The sequence below is a fragment of the Pagrus major genome, chromosome 16 (genome assembly GCF_040436345.1).
Source record: "Pagrus major chromosome 16, Pma_NU_1.0".
NCBI classification, from domain to species: Eukaryota; Metazoa; Chordata; class Actinopteri; order Spariformes; family Sparidae; genus Pagrus; species Pagrus major.
The window spans coordinates 14,951,042-14,969,089 of record NC_133230.1 but is presented as its reverse complement, the minus strand read 5'-3'; the positions used below and the strand labels follow the sequence as shown (position 1 = coordinate 14,969,089).

The window sequence follows — 18,048 nt, the reverse complement described above, 5'->3', positions numbered from 1 at the left end:
AGTTGCCTTTTATGTATTCCCTTTTCCCGGAGCCCCGTTTTCTACCAAGATGCTATCACTGCACATTTCACGCAGATACATTATCTGTGAGTGCTTGTGCTGCTTGATTTTTATCTTTGCTGAAGTTTCAAAGTGGGATTAGGGCAACTGTGTGTTTTCAGTGAGGAATGAGTGATTAGATTTCTGTTGATATGGAGTTTGCAGACACCGTGTTCATATCATCACAGTGCTGACCGCTTGCTCAGCTCAGCTTTGATGTGCTCCTTCAGTAAGTTGTCATTTTTGACCATATTTTCACACTCCTTTGTTGGTTATTTCAGTGATAACCTGAGGCAGTAGGGCAACTGTAGCAGCTTGACAGAAACCGAAAAGGAGTCTGTAATTGTACACTGATGCGAACAAGTTTGAAAAATGAACATATTGCAGCAGCTTTGAAAGGTGTTTGGTTTTGTTTGTCATTCATGCAGGTGGATTTGGAACATGTTTCTCTCGTCGTTCTTTCCATGCCACAGCACCAAAATGGGTCACACAGCTGTTTAAGTGGGCACCACATGCAAGAGATGTATGAAATTTGTGAAAGGCCACAGTTTGGACCTCAAAAGCTCTTGCTGCACTGTCTCAGACACTGAACAAAACTCATCCCCATGCTGAGATGCATTTGGGATGCCTTGGCCTGAGTGATGAGCAGCAGCGCATACAGCTATAGTACTCTCCATTTAGCCAAGAGCAATCCTTCATCCTTGGCACTGAAGCCCTAAAGCGTGGAAGCTTCACCATGTCTGGGGTGACATTTAATTGGAGGAATAACAAAAGTCTCATTGTCTCTCCTCTACTGGAGATTACCACAGCAATTTTGCCCCCCGCCACACAAATCAATGTCCTATTCCTCCAGTGCAATTATGCATGCAGAGTCACAGTTATGACGGAGTAGCTTTTTCTGTGTTTTACAAAGTCGTGAAGCCCCCCGTGGTGATATCTGTATTCGGCGTGGTTGCTCATTAGATTGCGTGGCTCATTAAGGGCCGCTACATCAAACAAGCACTTCTTTGGGTTGCATGCACACTGAGCTCATGTTGCCTGCGTTGTCTTCAGCTTCTACAAAGAAGGCCTGATCTGACAATGGGTCGTTTTAGGTTGCCTTTTCATTTTGATATTTTTTTTCTACTGTGGAGTATATTAGCCATTAATCTCATTACTGAGAGTAATATGATGTGCTTTGTTTTGAATGCTTAATATTCCTAACTGTGCTTACAACTGTTTATTAGTCCATCCAAGTAACTGCGTAAAAAGCCATTAATTGCTGAAATTGATGTTTACACTGAGTCACTCAATGAATTACTGAAGATCTGGCGGCATCATTTGTAAGCATCAACTATGTACTCGGTCACATCAGTTCACTTAGGTTAAACGAAAATTAAATTGAAGTTAATGTGGCCCCTAAAATGATCAAACGGGCTCAGTATGCAGAGAACGTTTGTGCAGTCTGTCAACAGAAAGGTTCAGTATAAACACCGTCTGTTTCTTCAAACACAATTAAACACTGCATACATACATTTCTAGTATCAGAGTCAGTTAGCAGTGCTATTGAGGGAAATGGACCACACATCCTCTGTCTGTACTAAATAGGGGTTGATGACCTACCCTTAAAAATGTTATCATGATCTATGAAATCGCAATCATGATCCACCATCTAAATTACAATGTTTTTTCTCAATTTTGAAATGTCCTATAGACTATGGCCGTACTTGAAATAGTCTATGAATTTCTCCATTTCTCCATCCACTGTTAAAACACAATATTGCTTTAAAGATGCTACTAGATATTTCGACCTCATGGCTTGGTTTTTGCTCTTATATGCATTGTCGGCTTTGAGACCTTTATAGAGACAGGTGTGTGCCTTTCCAAATCATGTCCAATCAATTGAATTTACCACAGGTGGACTCCAGTCAAAGTGGAGAAACATCTCGAAGATGATCAAGAGAAATGGGAGGCACCTGAGCTAAATTTCAAGTGTCATAGCAAAGGGTCTGAATACTTATTTCAATGTAATATTTCAGTTTTTCCTTTTTTAATACATTTGCAAGAATCTTGCAATTCTGTCACCACTTTCTCATTATGGTGTACTGAGCGTAGATTTCAGCGGCAGGGACTGGGCGACTGGTCAGGGTTGAGGGAAAGCTGAACGGAGCAAAGTACAGAGAATATCCTTCATGAAAACCTTCATTAAAACCTGCTCCAGAGCGCTCAGGACCTCGGACTGGGCCAAAGGTTCACCTTCCAACAGGACAATGACCCTAAGCTCACAGCCAAGACAACGCAGGAGAGTGGCTTCGGGACAACTCTGTCATACCCAAGAAGACTCAATGCTGTAATCGCTGCCAAAGGTGCTTCAACTAAGTACTTTTTCTGAAGGATAAAGACATACACTTGGGCGGCCGTTTATATGATTATAAGTCTATGTGTGGGACACACCAAATTTGCATGTAGCACTCTACTCTAGTGCTACAGATGACTAAGCTTTCTGTCTTCCCTAAAGATCTTAAGGAGTTGCTTTTTAAGCTTTTGGACTTTGCAAGCCTGTTCATTAAGCCATGGTGCAGTGCAAAAACCTGCCATGCTTGTGTAGAAGAAAGAGACAAAGATATTGTCGCTATAAATTCTGCACATTCAGTCTATGGCTCCTTTTGTTTATTTGTTGTAGGCAGCTGTCTGGCTGTCAGTCAGTGTCACTGTCATGCTGATGATGGAGGACTTCCCATTACTGCTTTATGCAAAGACGGTTTCCAATAAAATGTTTATTGACTGCGGGTTCTTCATCAGCATGGAGACGGATAACAATGACATGTTGACTGGTGTATGCACAGACAAGATGTTATTTCTGTTCTTTTGTCGCTGATTGTTTTTCATCCTTCAAGAAGACGAGGATATACAGAGTAGACATGCTGTGACTAAAAAGAAGAATTAAAATGGCAACCTACATATATGTTGATGTTAATATGGTGTTAGGTGAAATGGATACAAATCAAAAATAATCATGCCATTATTGATCGAGACCATTCTTGTTCCTGTGAATATGCAAATTTGCTTATTTTAATGATATTCCAAATGTGTACGATGAAATGCTTGCTTTAAAACTAAATCATCAATCATCATAGACACAGTTGTGTGTCTATGAGGACTTTATTGTGTGCAAAAAGAACTCACTTGTTGGTTTTACGCCAAGGCTTGCTTATCAGTAAGGTGCGTTCAAGTCTCAGAGGGCTGACATCTTATTGCTATTCAAAGAGCACAGTGTCTTTTCCTGCAAGGTTAATTCTGAATTAACCAGCTCCTTGCTGCTCTTCATTTTCATCCAAGTATGAGAAGCTCACTACCCAGGCTAGCGAGCTAGTTAGTTGAATAGCTCTAGTGGGAAACACAGACATCATGTGTCTGTGCTGAAGAGGCTATACGATTTGGGAATTTATACCACCTCAAAGACTCCCCTGTGGAAGAGTGAAACATTGCCACTGTCACCACTGTAGGAAAATAGAGAAAAAGCGAAGCAGGAGAGAGAAGCACTCTCACCCTCTGTTCACTTCCATTATCTCATAGCCATAGAATATGAAACAGCAGCAGCAGCCATGTGTTTGAAAATAATGATGAAGGGACCGCAGTGGTACAGAAGACGGTGTATAATTACTCAGCCCTGGCAGTAAATTTTGACCCCTCAGGATTTTGGAACCACAGTGGCGAGCCCATTCATGTAGATATAGCAGCTTTGGGGCAGCAGTAACTTGTGTTATGATGTAGGTGTGCTGTATTAATGATTGTCGAGTTTGCAGAGAAAGGTTGTGTAAAGTGCTCAGTATCTTCTTGACTGGAGTGTTATTGAGCGCCTTCCACTGCTGTCTAAGCCAATGAGGCGTAACTGTCTTACTGGCTTTCTCTACTGTCTCTTAGTGACTCTACAGCTCATAGCAAAGCCATTATGCTCAAAGACAAAGCAATAACAACTTTTTATCCAGGGGAATCAATTGTATGTAGACTGTGTAATTGTCCACAGCTGCATTTGAAACATCTAGCTTTATGGTTTCATTTCCGGCCACTGCAGTGTCTTGATAAAGCCTTTTCTTTCAGTTTCCAGTTTTCCCGCAGCAGGTGGATGTTTGGCGAAGAGAAGAGGGTTTTTAAGCTGTAGATGGTTGTGGCTAGCTGCCCTCAGTTTACCCTCACTGCAGGATTTTCAGCCTGGAGCCTCACAGTGGGGGATTTAGTATATACTTGTCTGTAGCTGCAAAATATACTGGTACTCTTAACTCAAAGGCTGACATTCTTGGGTTTCTTCACAAGAATATTTTTTAGGGCTAATACATGTGCAACGCTTGTTAATTACCTTCCTCATTACACCTTGTTGATTCAAGTTGGGAAAATTAACTTTTTAAAATGTGGACATCTACCTGCCACTGACAGATACATGTTCAAAATCACTAGCTACTCTGTATTAAGTCATTATTTTATGTTTGAAATCTACCACACACATTTATGTTTTGTGATGTGGCTGGTGCTAATTTGCAGCCGTGGTTAGACTAGAAACTTTAGAGTAAACCTGTACTTTTCTTTGTCCAAATCGTGATAAAGCACTCAAACGTGAGTTCTTTTGAGAATGCCTTCAATAGAGATCTCTGTCTGTGATGATTAGGCCTGTAATTATTGCTGCTGTTTGTCCTCTGTGTTTGTGTTTGTGATATCCAATTGATTAGCCGCCCGTTATGACAGCAAAGCTCTTTGTGTGCCAGTAATTACTCTCTAGCTCTGGGATTCACTGCTGCCTGCTGTTTCTGCCTGGCCCTCCCAGTGCCTTCCCTATTTTTGGTCGATGGTAACAGTGGGTTTTGATAAAAGCGAAGCCTCTGCCCCAGTGGACGCCTTGGCTAAATGTGGAATTGGCATGCCTTTCATCCATTTCCTTTGATTCACATGCCGCAGCTTGAAATTCAGTGACTTGGTGCTTTTGGGAATGTCACGTTTCCTTTCTCCCTCCTTACCTTTTAAATGGACTCAAAGTACAAATCCTTAGCTGCTCTTGAAACCACTCTTGTTTCAAAGACGTCTAGCACAATTCTAAATCTAGCATTGTGTATAGCTTGGCTTACTGGTGCTGCAGCATTTAACAAAGAGTTTAGGGTGGCTTGGAAAATGTGGTTAAAGAAAACTGACCGAGACAAGTGTAGGTTGCCTGACTGGCATCACAGTAGGTGCCCTCAAAGAAAATGATACTAATGACTGTGTATGCCGGTCTTTCACGCACTAATGTGCGAGTATTTGACACAGCCCTTAATGTAAATTCAGTATTTACTCCCTTTGAACTCAATTTTCTGTCTCCACCAACTCCTGAGGCAAATATGACACGTCAGCTGCTACTAACCAGCTAGTTGCTAACTTTGTCTCCCTGCTAGTGTTTTAAGGATACTGAAATTTCAAACATTTCATTTATTGTTTTGCCTTTTGGTTTTTATGTATTTCATATGTTTAATTTTAGCAAAGCATGTGGTTGAACATATTTGATGGGGTCAGGTCTCTGCGACAAGATTTTCCATACTTGGAGATCTGGATACTTTTAAATGCAGAAATTAAATTGTATCCTTTTTTCATAATAAGCTTCAACCATGATTTAATTAAACAGTGAAATCATTAGGGTACATCAATTTTCAAAGGGTTTAAGCTACTGTAAATATTTATGAATTTAATTTTCAATATTGACTTTTTCTCCCCTGCATGTATGAAATTATGTTAATTTTTTTTCACAGATTTAACACTGACCTGCTTCTATTGGGTCTCAGTGATAAGCATCTGTATTGACTTAGTATAGTGAACTGCTGATGTGGCTTTTAACCATCAGTCGTTTTTAAAGACAGGATGATTATGGTTTTAATGGCATTTACCGTGCTTGCCCTTCTGGTGTACTTCCGCAAACTGGACGTTATATACGGTTAAATCTATAACATTGATGTGATAATGTTGCCACCGAGTGTGTCCACATTGCACTTAGCGACACTCATCTTTGTGCATGCTGTTAATGTCCAGTGCTAAGAACCACACTTAACTTTCCATCTGGCGTACATGTAGTGTGTTGATGCTGTCATACAAACATCTGTTACAATGAAAGTCTGTTCAGTAGTTGTCAACTCAGCGTATTCATTACACAGGATTTGTCAGAGCTTTCCTTTGGAAGAATGATCATGCTGATGGATGGCTACATGTCTTGAAACTGTGTTTTGGCTCATTATCGTAAATTTACCCCAAAAGTCTTAGTCCAAGCGTAATGATAATAGGTTTTGCAAATGAAATGCACAGTTTTATCAGTTATATCTATTAGCAAAACACTAACCATTTATTTTTTGCTGAAAGCTCAGTCTATGTCTCCGAATATAGGTGTGTATTTTGAAAAACGGTTATAATGTTAGTAGTTAAATATTAGCCTAAAGCATCTGTCTGCTGAATCTTTAACTAAGAGGAAGACAAAGATGGCCCAAGTACTATTAGTAAATTAGAGGAGAATTCATTGCTGTAGTTAAGTTTGTTTCATATAACCATCCATTGGGGAATTCATGTAAGAATGTTTTGCCCACCAGTCTACATTCTTGTGAGATGTGAAGCTAAGCTTTGAGGGGAATTCATAGTATTACAGACCACACTAAGAGGAGCTTAATCTTTTTAAAAGACGATCAGTTTGCTTTGAACTCTGTCAGGTTCAGCTGCATTCCTGCAATCGCGCTGTGGAATATTAAAACTATGAAAGGAGCAATTGAAGACTGATCAAGGTAACATCACTCAAACTTTCTCTTTTAGCAAAGTTTTGTAAGCTGGGGTGTAAGAGAGTATGACTCATCTCATTATACTCAAACCTGCATCTTACCTAAGAGTGCATTCTGTACTTTAATTGCTGTGGTGTAAACTAATACATGTTTGGGCTCAGATTTCTCATCTATCTTCTGTAATTACTAATCAATACTTTCCTAGCCCCAGTTGGTTAATTGTATGCCACATGGCCACCTCTGTATAATATTATTGAACACAAAGCAATGTTGCCTAATGGTTTGTCATTGATGGATGCCCTGCACATCAGCTTACAGTTTTGCATTTGCTGATACTCTGGACCTTTCCTGTAAGAGCTGACTATTAGCTTGCTATTAGAACCAATTTTTAGGGTCCTTTTTTTCCCCAAAATCTTTTTCTTTTACTTTAAAAATAGACCAAAATGTTGTCTCTCCATTCTCCTATACATACTGAATGACCAAAAATATCAAAGGAACTCCCTGGACAATGAATGAAAAGCACCTTTGTGAAACTTCAGTGCCTATAAAGTTGAGATTTTGTAGAGATAGAAATGAGTCGTCCGGGAGGAGTGCTGAATTCTCGGGCTGTATTTCCAGTGAGCGTGTGGTGTATTATGTTTCATCTGTCTCATTTACATATAAGGTGGGGACAGAAAATATAGGCATCAAAATAAGTTTTATTTTGTATTGTACATTGGGACAAAAACACATAAAGAAAGCGGTAGTTGTTTATTTCCTATCTGAGTACACGTCTCCCACTGCTTTACCGACACTAAATTTGATCCATCCAACATTCTTCTCTTGTGTATTACTTTTGTGGTTTCACTGTGATATTATTCATAAATTTGTTCTGTCCATTGTAGGTAAATCAAGGTAGAGACAGTGTGGTGTTTTGCCTCAGGCATGGGTGCACACAACACTGTAAAACAACATTATTGTTGGTCTCCCTTTGGGGTTCTTTCCTACACATGAAGTAGAAAAGTTCTGGCTGTTTGATTGTTGTGCTTGGCCTCATTGGATTCAGTTGACCAGGCACATTCTTCTCCATGATGCTATCATGGAGAGCAGTTGGATCACACAGAGCAACTGCTTTGTTTGGATCACTAATCTGTTTGTAGTTGTTTATCTCAAAATGCAGGAAGCAATGGAGTGTGAAATGATCCTGTGTACCAGACCCCCTTCTGGAAATGTGTTCAAAGACCTCCACAGCCTTGTGCCCTCCTCTGACAGCAGTAGCAGCAGGCCTCCTCCTGATGTCAGAGGGTTAAATGGACACAGTTTTCTTTCTCACGATTTTTGTACACATTTGTTTTAAGTTGTGTCATTTGCTGCAGGGAAACCACTGCTGTGTCAGTATCTGAACTTTTCTCCATTTTCTTTTTTATTGGAGGCGGTATGGTTGTGCTCTGTGTACATGGAACCATACTTGTAATTCATTTATATATGATAAATAATCAGTATTATCCCAGGGTGTACTGAGATCTTATTCAGTTCATTATTTTAATCCAATAATGCACTTAATAAACTAACAAATGTACACTTTTTAATGCTGAACACATTGTAGTAAAAATTAAATCTTTGGTGTTATCACAGTTTTCGGTCATGTAGATACTGTCATTGAAATAGGCACAAACTAATTTTTTGTTAAAATGAATGCTAAAAGCCCTATTCACAGAGGACTTATATTACCTACAATGTTTTGCCAAACACTGAGGTCATGTGTAAATATTAGTCCTGTGTAAATCAGAATGTCAGTGATTTGGAGTTGTATATCTTCATAAACATCTGTTCTCTGTTGTCAGACAACCAAACAAGTAAGAAATTTGATTGTGGCTCATAACGTTAAACAACAGTTGACTGCTGTGCTGTGAGAGCCGCTGATGTATTAAAGTGATGACAGAGAAGATCAGGGACAAGAGCAGCCATAAAGCATCTTTTAACTGATCTAAACGAGCTGCAAATGTGTATTTATGCCTGTAACACATGCAGAAAGTGGGCAAATCAACTCTAAGCTACATTATTAATGCAGCTAATGAAGAGCAGTGAAGAGCAATGAAGAGCAGGCACTTCACTTCTGTACATTGATGTTACATGGAGCCTTGACATCATATCGAGGAGTTAATGTCAGTAAATACGAATAAAGTACTAAAGACTACTTATCTTGACCTAAAGCGCCACACATGCGGTCCTCTGTTAATTAATACTATGTGAATAGGGTCTAAATGTATTTATTTTTTTCTTTTGAAGACCAGCTTTAAGTTAAAATGTTAGCTGCTGGGACTTATTTGAAAGCTCCTATATTGTAGCTCTTATATTTTGTCTGCTCCAGGCCTATAACAAGTGATCAATGAACGTGTTCAGTTGACCATCAGGCAATAGGGACCCAAGATTAAACTGTATAATAATGTAAAACAAAAACAAACAGGCACATTTAATGTATAGCCAAAACATGTTTCCAGCTATGTGTGGTCAACTACCTCAATAAATTATACACAAATTTTGCAGTCTTGCTCAAGGCTCGTTCTGTTTTACAACTACTACTGCTGCATGCATGATCACTATGCATTCCCGACCTTGTTTGGGTAGTTTATTATTCAGTGCCTCTCCTCTTCTGCTTATAGCCTGTGTAAGCATCTTGTCTAGCTTGGCTAAGAAAATAGTCTAATTTGAGATCGATCCTTTTATTAGACCCAAAAGGCATTGCAAGTCTGTGTCCCTGTGATTGGTATTGCCAAGCTGTTTTCACGCAGGTGTGAATAAGAGCCTGTACATCTGTGAAAAGATAATTAGGATATCAATAACCGTGACTCTGCTCTCCTATAAATCTGTGGTCAGGAAAAATGCCCAGCTCATTGGCTAATTGCCTTCAAATAACCTCAACTTAGTGTTACGAAACAAGCAGCACGTTCAAGGACTTAACAAATCTTAGGGAGCCACAAACTTCTTTACACATACTGCAGGAGATGCAGCATTGACACATTCACAAAATAACACCTAGACACAAACAACCCTTTATCAGACTGTGCTCCATTTCAGAATTGAAAAACTCTGCTCCCAACAGCCTTTTTTTTTTTTTACAGCCCAGACTGTTTTATGTCTGAATCTTTATCTCAACTGTCAGAATGTGGATGCACTGGAGCAAATAAACAATGCTAGTTTTATAGCTATTCTGTGTCTAATGGGTAGTCCCAGTTAGAGCTGGAGCACAGTAATGTGTGTTGAAGTTATTCCCCTAGGCAAGTCAATATTTATGCCATCATGTCTCCTTACCTCAAGATGCAATGCCATTTTTCAATTTTCATTCATTAGTTTCAACAGGAACTAGTGTGGCTGTTTGCATACCGACACGGAGATCTCGCACCCCACCAGGGCACAGAACAGAAACCATCTGGTTGTTTTAATACTGCCAGCTGGTCCATTTAGAAAAGTTAAGATTAGCGGGGAAAATCAGCCCAATGTTGAGTGCTGCTCCAAATATATATTTAATCAGTCCAGTCCCAATGTTCATTGATTTTTGGCGTTTTCTCGCAAGGATGTCAACATGCACTGCACAGTACCTTTTTTGTGTTTTTGCCTCATTTTTGTTCAATTTTCAGTGCCCAGTTGCTGTATGCACTGTTTTTCTTGCTTCTATAAACACTACTCGCTGGCCAGGAGAGGATATAGGGCCACAATTAACCATCATTTTCTTTATGGAGTTATCTGCTGATTATTTTAACAATTAGTCAATTCATTGGTTTAGTATATGCTGCTCATAATTTCTCTGAGCCCAAAGTGACATCTTTTAATAGATTATTTTGTCCAACCAACAGTCCAAAACCCAAAGATGCTTCAAATTCTGGAACCAGCAAATGTTTGATATTTTTGCTTGGAAAAATTACTGAAGCGATTTATCAACAAATAATAACAGAATAGTTTGCGATTTATTTTCTTTCAGTTGACTTATCAATTTATCACCTAATCATTGCAGCTCTAGCATAGATGGATATATGCGACCTTTTGTAACATATGATGTAGGGCTGAGCAATTTATACGATATATATGGTTATTGTGAAAAGTTAGAATAAAGTTAAATTTCAGTCATTTTCTAAACTTACTAGACTGTTCTACTTGCTTTTAACCACTTAGTCATTATAATGAAATTACTGGTGATCACTGATCAGAACTCTCACTGTGTTAGTATTTTGTGAAAGTATATTTTTTATTATATTTAAGGCCATACTGCCTAGCTCTAATATGACTTCACTATTCACTTCTGTTGAAGTGCTTTTGTCCTTGAGGGCACTGGACAAACTAGAAACACAATAGGCTTCCTACCAGTGAACAGACTTCTTCTCTTCAGGGGTGGTTGAACTTGATGCCAATAATTTTTTGTAAATGTTCTAATTGGGAATCTTTTACCGCTTTGTTTCAAGCATGTGGGACATGGGTTTAATATTAAAAATTGTTTGGGTGGAGATGCATTTTAATATAATTCCTAATTTCCAAGAGCAATTGAAATAAGTTTAAAGGGCTCTTTGTGGACTGTTTTGTGACTGTTAGAGAAGCTCTGCACTCAACATTCAATTAGAAGAATGTTCCCTGCCGTGTCAGCAAGTCTTCACACATTGAAATTAGGAGAATTTTTTTTTTTTTTCCCCCGTTTGTTTTTTTGGAAATGGTTGACCTGGCAGAATAATTAGCTGGATTTTTAGTATTTATCTCCTAATGGTACCATAAATGTGTTTTTACTCCTCCGGTCTCAATTAACATCCCTACATCAACTGAGACAGTCTCTCATTGAACCCACTGCATATTCTGGCAGGCTCGTAATTGCAGACAATGTTTAATTTCAGATTTACCCAGTCATGTCTCATGTCAACAATATTGTCATCACACATCCACAGAATGCAATTACCTTGCAGGGTCATTGAGTACACAGGAATACACACACATACAGTACATATTCACACACACACGCACTACCATTCGAATGAAGTGATACAGCTGTGAGTTGATATGCCAGGAAGCCTCATCTTGTCAGCTGATGGCAGCCATGCTGGATACTCAGCACTGTTAAAGCTTTGGCAGCTGTCCAGTGAGCAAGTTAGTTTGACCCTGTCTGCCAGCAGTGAGGTCTTAGTTTTGGGGCATGATGGAAAAGTGTGTAATGTGAGTGAAATCTATCATGCAATTCTCAGCTAATCCAACCAGAAAATCATATGGACGACAATTAAAAGACAAAAAGTGATGTCAGCAGTCTTCATACAGTATAGAGCAAGTGCTCTTAGAAGAGTAAGTAGGGTGGCTGGTCTAGAAACAAAACTAGAGAAACAAATTTGGGTCTCTTGGTTGTGAAGTGTTGATAAAAAAGACCGTGAATTTACTAGCTGCTAATTCTCTATTCCACTGCAACATTAACAGAGGCCTTGGGTTGTGGGAATGACATTGAAACAATTGACACTTAAAAACTCAGTTGTAGTTTAGACTCTCTTGGATGACCACTGTCTTTATATTACTTTTACATTTTTTGTAAATTATTATTCACATCCTTCCCATTTTTTTGTTTTATATAAATGTCGATCCAGTGATATGGATGAATGACAAGCATAACAAATCAGACTTCGACTAAGTGACCTTTGCATCTGTCTTACACCCTTTTCACAATTGACAAAATATCCCACTAACATTTTGTCTTCAGTGTGAAAAGGTACAATCAGCATTCCTTTCCGGGTCAAATGACCCTGCTTTAATCACAGGTATTTACTCTCGCTCTGATCAGTGGTGATAGAAACATGACACCCGCATGGGCACAAAAATTTTGCCTTCTGCCACTATGCTATGACACTATTAAGGTTTTGCATTGTGTCTTGTACCTCCATATTGTGATATTAACTACTATACTATTGTCAGCATGATAGAGTGCAGACCACTAACACACACCTACATCTATTGAAGACTCTTTCTTTCATGGAATCCTTTGATCTGTTGTGTGATGTGCTCTCTTTTTATTATAGACTTTTGGAGCTGCTGCAGTAAAGCGTTCAATAACACGACACCTTGGAGATGCTCATACTTGCCCACCTGACTGTCTTATTGTGCTCAGCTTCTGTTGCAAGCGCTCACATGCCTTCTAGGTCCCCAAACAGGCTCTCGTTTACATGTTATTCATTCAGAGTTTGACAGAGGTGGCTAATTAGTCAACGTGGTGATTCTGCCCCTGGAACCAAAAGTGTATTTAGACATTCACCGTATCGTGAACCAATAGGGAAAAGGCAATAATGCATCTGATTATGAAGTCGATAAATGACTGAATGAAGCATTTGCTGGCTTCTAAACAGCAATGCTGCCCACTTACTCATGCTGCTGATGATGTCCCTGTCTCAACAGGAAACTGATAATCAGTGAAACGGACCTTGATTAAAATGTATTATGATGCCTGCAGGGCGCCCCGAGTGATCTAAAGTGCACAATATGCCACTGCTAATTTTCATTTCTGCTTTGATATATTATCCAAGGAGTTGAAGTAGGGCTCATTTTCCCTTCAATTCCTAGCTATCAATCCAGGAGTGGTATTTTTTTTTTTTTTTATGGTGATCAGCTTTAAGCTCACTGGAGGGAGGTGCATCACTAGCAGTCATGTGCTCTGTGGCCTGAGACCATATTGGCAGCAATGCATTAAATTGCTAATGTGCCTGGCAGAGCTACATTATCTGGCCCATCAAAGTGACAGGGGCAGGGATAAAGCATTGTGCTCGGTTGTCCATGAGATCATTGGAAAATGGGTTTTGTGGATATGGCTTGGCAGCGTGCAAAGTTGTCTTTCAGAACGCTTTCTTTGAATTTGCTTTGTTTCTGCCTCGCTGATTTGACAGCTGCAGAACAATGAGGCGAAAGTAGCTGGCCAGTTTCCACTGTGGTGAAACTCTCTCACACCTGGTTGCCACTGTGGTTTTGCATTCTGTAACATTGTGTTGATTTGCAAAACTCGGTATGTAAAAAAAAAAAAAATATTGAATTGAAGAACAAAATGATTGTCTTGACCATGATCTAATTTTGAAAGAGCAGTTCAGTTGACGACTGCAGATTGTGTGCAGTCAGATGAGCTTTGGATGATGGAAGTACTTAGTTGTGATGGACAAGACTGAATCTCCAATGATTAAAATCTCCCAAGAAAGGAATTGCAGTGTATTATGTTCAGGATTGTACCCTGGCTCAGGCTCTCAGGCCTCAGTTTGTTGAGTACACAATATAATTGCCCATGAAGGAGCCACAAAGATAAACTCTCATGTCAGCTTTTTGATAGCTTTTCAAGATCACTTTCAGAGGCACAATGCTTGCCAGCGTTTTCTATTTTTCTCCTGTGTTTGATATCTGATCATTTTGCTCTCATCGACTCATAAATGTACTGAGTAACAGCTGTCATAGAGAATTTGAAAATTGTGTTCCCTTTCTCGGTTAATCTGTGAAAAATCCTTAAAATTAATCAAAATTTGTTGGTCTTCAGTGCAAGTGTAATAAACGTGCCTGCTTTGTATCTGCCTATTAAACACCAATACAACATCTTGCAAACAAATTTGGGTCTCTGAAACGGTTCCATATACCAAGAAATAGTCTTAAGGTGGAGTATTGCAAAAGTGGATCTTTTGGAAATTGAACATGGTGTTCAAGATGAATACAAGAGACTGGCTCTGAGCATTGGGGCTGAAATGACTAATGTCTGACCACTGAGTGCTCTCCAGAAACATGAGCCAGGACAGGAGGCCCTGCATGAGTTAGGAGTGCTCTGGCTTCAGGTGCGATGTGGAGGCGGTAGAACACCAGGCACCTTGTGATGATTAATGAGCTGCACTTCATGCCAGCGATTTTAAACACACTGTCCTGATCACGAGTGTACGCGGCACACACAGTCCAGCAGTTTTGTGACAACCATGTCCCCTCCCACCCTACTTGTATTCTCACACACACACACACGAACTTAAACTGTGCTGCTGAATCTCCAGCTGTGAAGTAGATGGAAGCGAGGAAATGCTGTTGATTTAGTTTGAAGCTGTTGACAGGCCTGTGTTACCCAGGCTTTTTTTGGAGCCGTATCTTTTTTTTGGTTGTGTGGTTTGTTGCCATTCATTTTCAGTCCACAATTAACATTGATTTAATTACCACAACTTCACTGGAATTTATTAATTCAAAGCTACCCTGACCAAATGGGACCTTTTTTGTCTTATATTTTTGTTTGCTTGGGTAGTAGGATGTCTGATGGGCTTGTCAAGGGATTTCAGATGACTGGATCGTTTATAAATCCTTTGTTTTACTGATTTTAAAATGTTCTCATGAAGTATTGCTTGTGCATAAATAAGAAAGGTGGCTATTGCATGCTTGTGTGATCATATTACACTATATTTAGATGAAGATTCCCAGTTAGATGGAGATTTAGATACAAATTAAAAATATTTTGTATTATTGAAATTGCGAACTGAAACTAATGACTTGTATTCTTAAATTGAATGTGTGTGAGTTAGAGGCAGCATTAGCCTCCTTACTGTGCCTTTTGTAAATGCCACTGTAAGCTTGGGTAGGCGTGTGTGATTTGAAGATGAACATGAATGGAAATAAACAGCAGCAGCGTTTGAGGCTCCTCAGCCAAGCATCCATGTATAGTATTGGGAAATGCATTTGGTGTTAAAAAGTTTGTTAAAAGTAGATCTTGCATAAACAGGGCTTATTATAATATGGCTTATTTTGCAACATTGAAGGCTGCTCACTGTAACCTCACCTTATTCATTGGCTGTCGATATTTGCATATTTGATTTTAAATGAGTCAAAGAATCTTTCTAGTTGAGCAGCAACTAACAATTATTTTCATTATTGATTAATGTGCTGAATATTTTCTCAATTTGAGGTTTTTAGTCTCTTAAAGGTCAAAAAACTTGCCCAGTCCAAAGTAACATTTTCAAATTGCTTCTTCTAATGTTGACAAACCAACAAACAAAAACTCAACCATCTGGGTGTCATGTTTCCAAAGAATCGACTAATCGTCCCATCCTTGCAGCTCTACTCTCTAGTGTGTAAAACAGATAAGGTAATTGTCCTTTCACAAAGGCTGTAGGTTCTCTCTGCATGAAGTGTTTTACATGAGGTATATGGGCCTCTGAACATACCATAAAGCAGCCCACGTTAATGAGCTCTGCAGCGAAGAAGGTGCCTCTGAATGTACTGAACACTTGCTTCATTCTCTTTGGCAGCAGCCTACTCAACAGTGTCAGCTCTTTCATTCTGCTGCTTGACACAGTTCCAACGCCTTCAGCTTACCATTGCACGGTGTGAATAAAGGCCGGTTTGCAGTGATATTCCTTATATTTATTCAGGGTTTCTTTCTTTCTTTGTTTTTATTTATTTTCTTGGTACCTATATCTCTGTTCCAACACCAGACCCATTTATGCCTTTGTCACCCCAGCACATTCCAGTGGTTGCAATTGGAATTATCTGTACAATAAGCAGGCTTTGTTCCGAAAAATGCCATACAGTATTTGTGAGAGCCCTTCATCTCTCCATTTTTCAACAGAGGACTGACCTGAGAGTTGTTGGCATCAGCACAAAGGAGCACATAGTGAATGGAGGCTTTATCTTCCTTATTCTAACAAGCAAAGTCTCTGCAGCTTACTCATTCAGCCTGCTTTCAGAATAAATGGAAATAAAATAACCTTTCTTAGAGTTAAGTGTTTTTTGGTCTGTCAAAGGCTTCAACATTTGACAAATAATGGTCTATAAATGGAAATAAATGCTCCTTCTCTGTGTGTGGTTGTTAAATTTGCCTTAAACTCAGCTGACCCTCTTCTTTTTTTCTTCTCTTGCTGCAGGTTCAACTACAGATCAACGCACCACCTCACCACAAATGGCTTCTATGAGTTCCTTAACTGGTTTGATGAAAGGGCCTGGTACCCCTTGGGCAGAATCGTTGGTGGCACAGTAAGTTTGTCCTCGAATCGATGCAGTCAAGCTCCATGTTTTACACATTTTCTCATTGTTCATCAGTTTCAGGCTATTGAATACACATTTACACACGGAGAACCTTCTTGTGAAATAGCCTAAAGGAAAATAAATGATTTAATAATTTACCTAATAATTTACTTAATTCCAGGAGTGCCAGGAGCACACACAGAAATGCGTATCTGAGTGCTCTTCTTGTTAGCCTCCTTGTTCAGGCACCGCACGGGAGCTCCATAGCTCTGCTGGTAGACCTAAACTCTTACAGGGATGATGACATGCCTGTTGAGTGGGAGGCAGCACTTATAAATAAAGGGTAAAGTTGGTGACTCCAGCCAATTGATGAACCTCAGATCGAGGAGGTGCAGCTCCCGTCCTGCTCTTGAAACCTATCGGATCTCTTTAATATTGTAAGAATACTGGAGGGGTCATGGAGTTTGGCCATTGATTTGTGTTTTTTGGACTTGGAAGTGACTTATGACCATTGCTGAAACATACAGGGCCAGTGATAAAATGCTTGTTTGCCAGAATGGGAGCTGTGTATTTAGCCACAGGGATAAATCAGAGATATTTTCAGAAGACATGCGGGTGCGCCAAGGTTTTGCCCTGATTATCTTGATGGCAGAACTTAAAAGTACAGCTGAGGCGTAGAGTTTGTTTATCTACATTTTGCTGATGATGTAGCAGTGTTAATCAGACTGTGACCCCCGGTGTGAACTAGCTTGCTTTCACCAGACTATAAAGAGGTGGGGTTGAGAGTCAGCAACTCCTAAGTCTGAGGCCGTGCAATTCTACTAGATTGCCTCCTTCAACTTAGAAACAAGTTGCTGGCTCAGGTGAAGGAGCACAAATAACTTGGGATCTCGTTCATCAGTGAGGGTAAGTTGGAGTCTGAGATCGACAGGCAAACTGGTTGCCAGTTGTACTTGACTGTAGAGGGAGTTAAGCTGGAGGAAAAGCAATGGATTTACAGTAGTAGTTGATCTCTCACCTTTAGTCATTAGCTCTGGGTAGTGACTGAAGGAATGGGAGCACAGATTTCTGTGCTCACTCTTGGGGGGATTGGGTGAAGAGCTCAGACTCACAGGAGCATCTTGGTGTACAACCACTGCTCTTGTATGTTTAATAAGAGCTGGTTGAGGTCGTTTGGGAATCCAGAAGCCTCCTACACACCTCCCCATGGAGATAGTCTACATGGGAAACAATCCCAGGCAGACCTAGAGCATGTTGGAGGGATTACAAATCTCACCTGGCCTGGGAATACTTT

General features: G+C 39.7%; 1 protein-coding gene across 3 annotated transcripts in view; it reads left to right on the top strand.

Moving 5' to 3' along the window:
- The window catches only part of LOC141010154 (dolichyl-diphosphooligosaccharide--protein glycosyltransferase subunit STT3B), an 88,003-nt gene that overhangs the window by 21,452 nt on the left and 48,503 nt on the right, over nt 1-18,048 (top strand). For all 3 annotated transcript variants that reach the window (XR_012180179.1, XM_073483019.1, XM_073483020.1), the window contains exon 2: nt 16,655-16,763. Coding sequence is in view for 2 of the 3 variants with exons in the window: in XM_073483019.1 (XP_073339120.1) it covers nt 16,655-16,763 (109 nt within the window). In the remaining variant the exon portion in view is untranslated. The remainder of the gene's footprint in view (nt 1-16,654; nt 16,764-18,048) is intronic.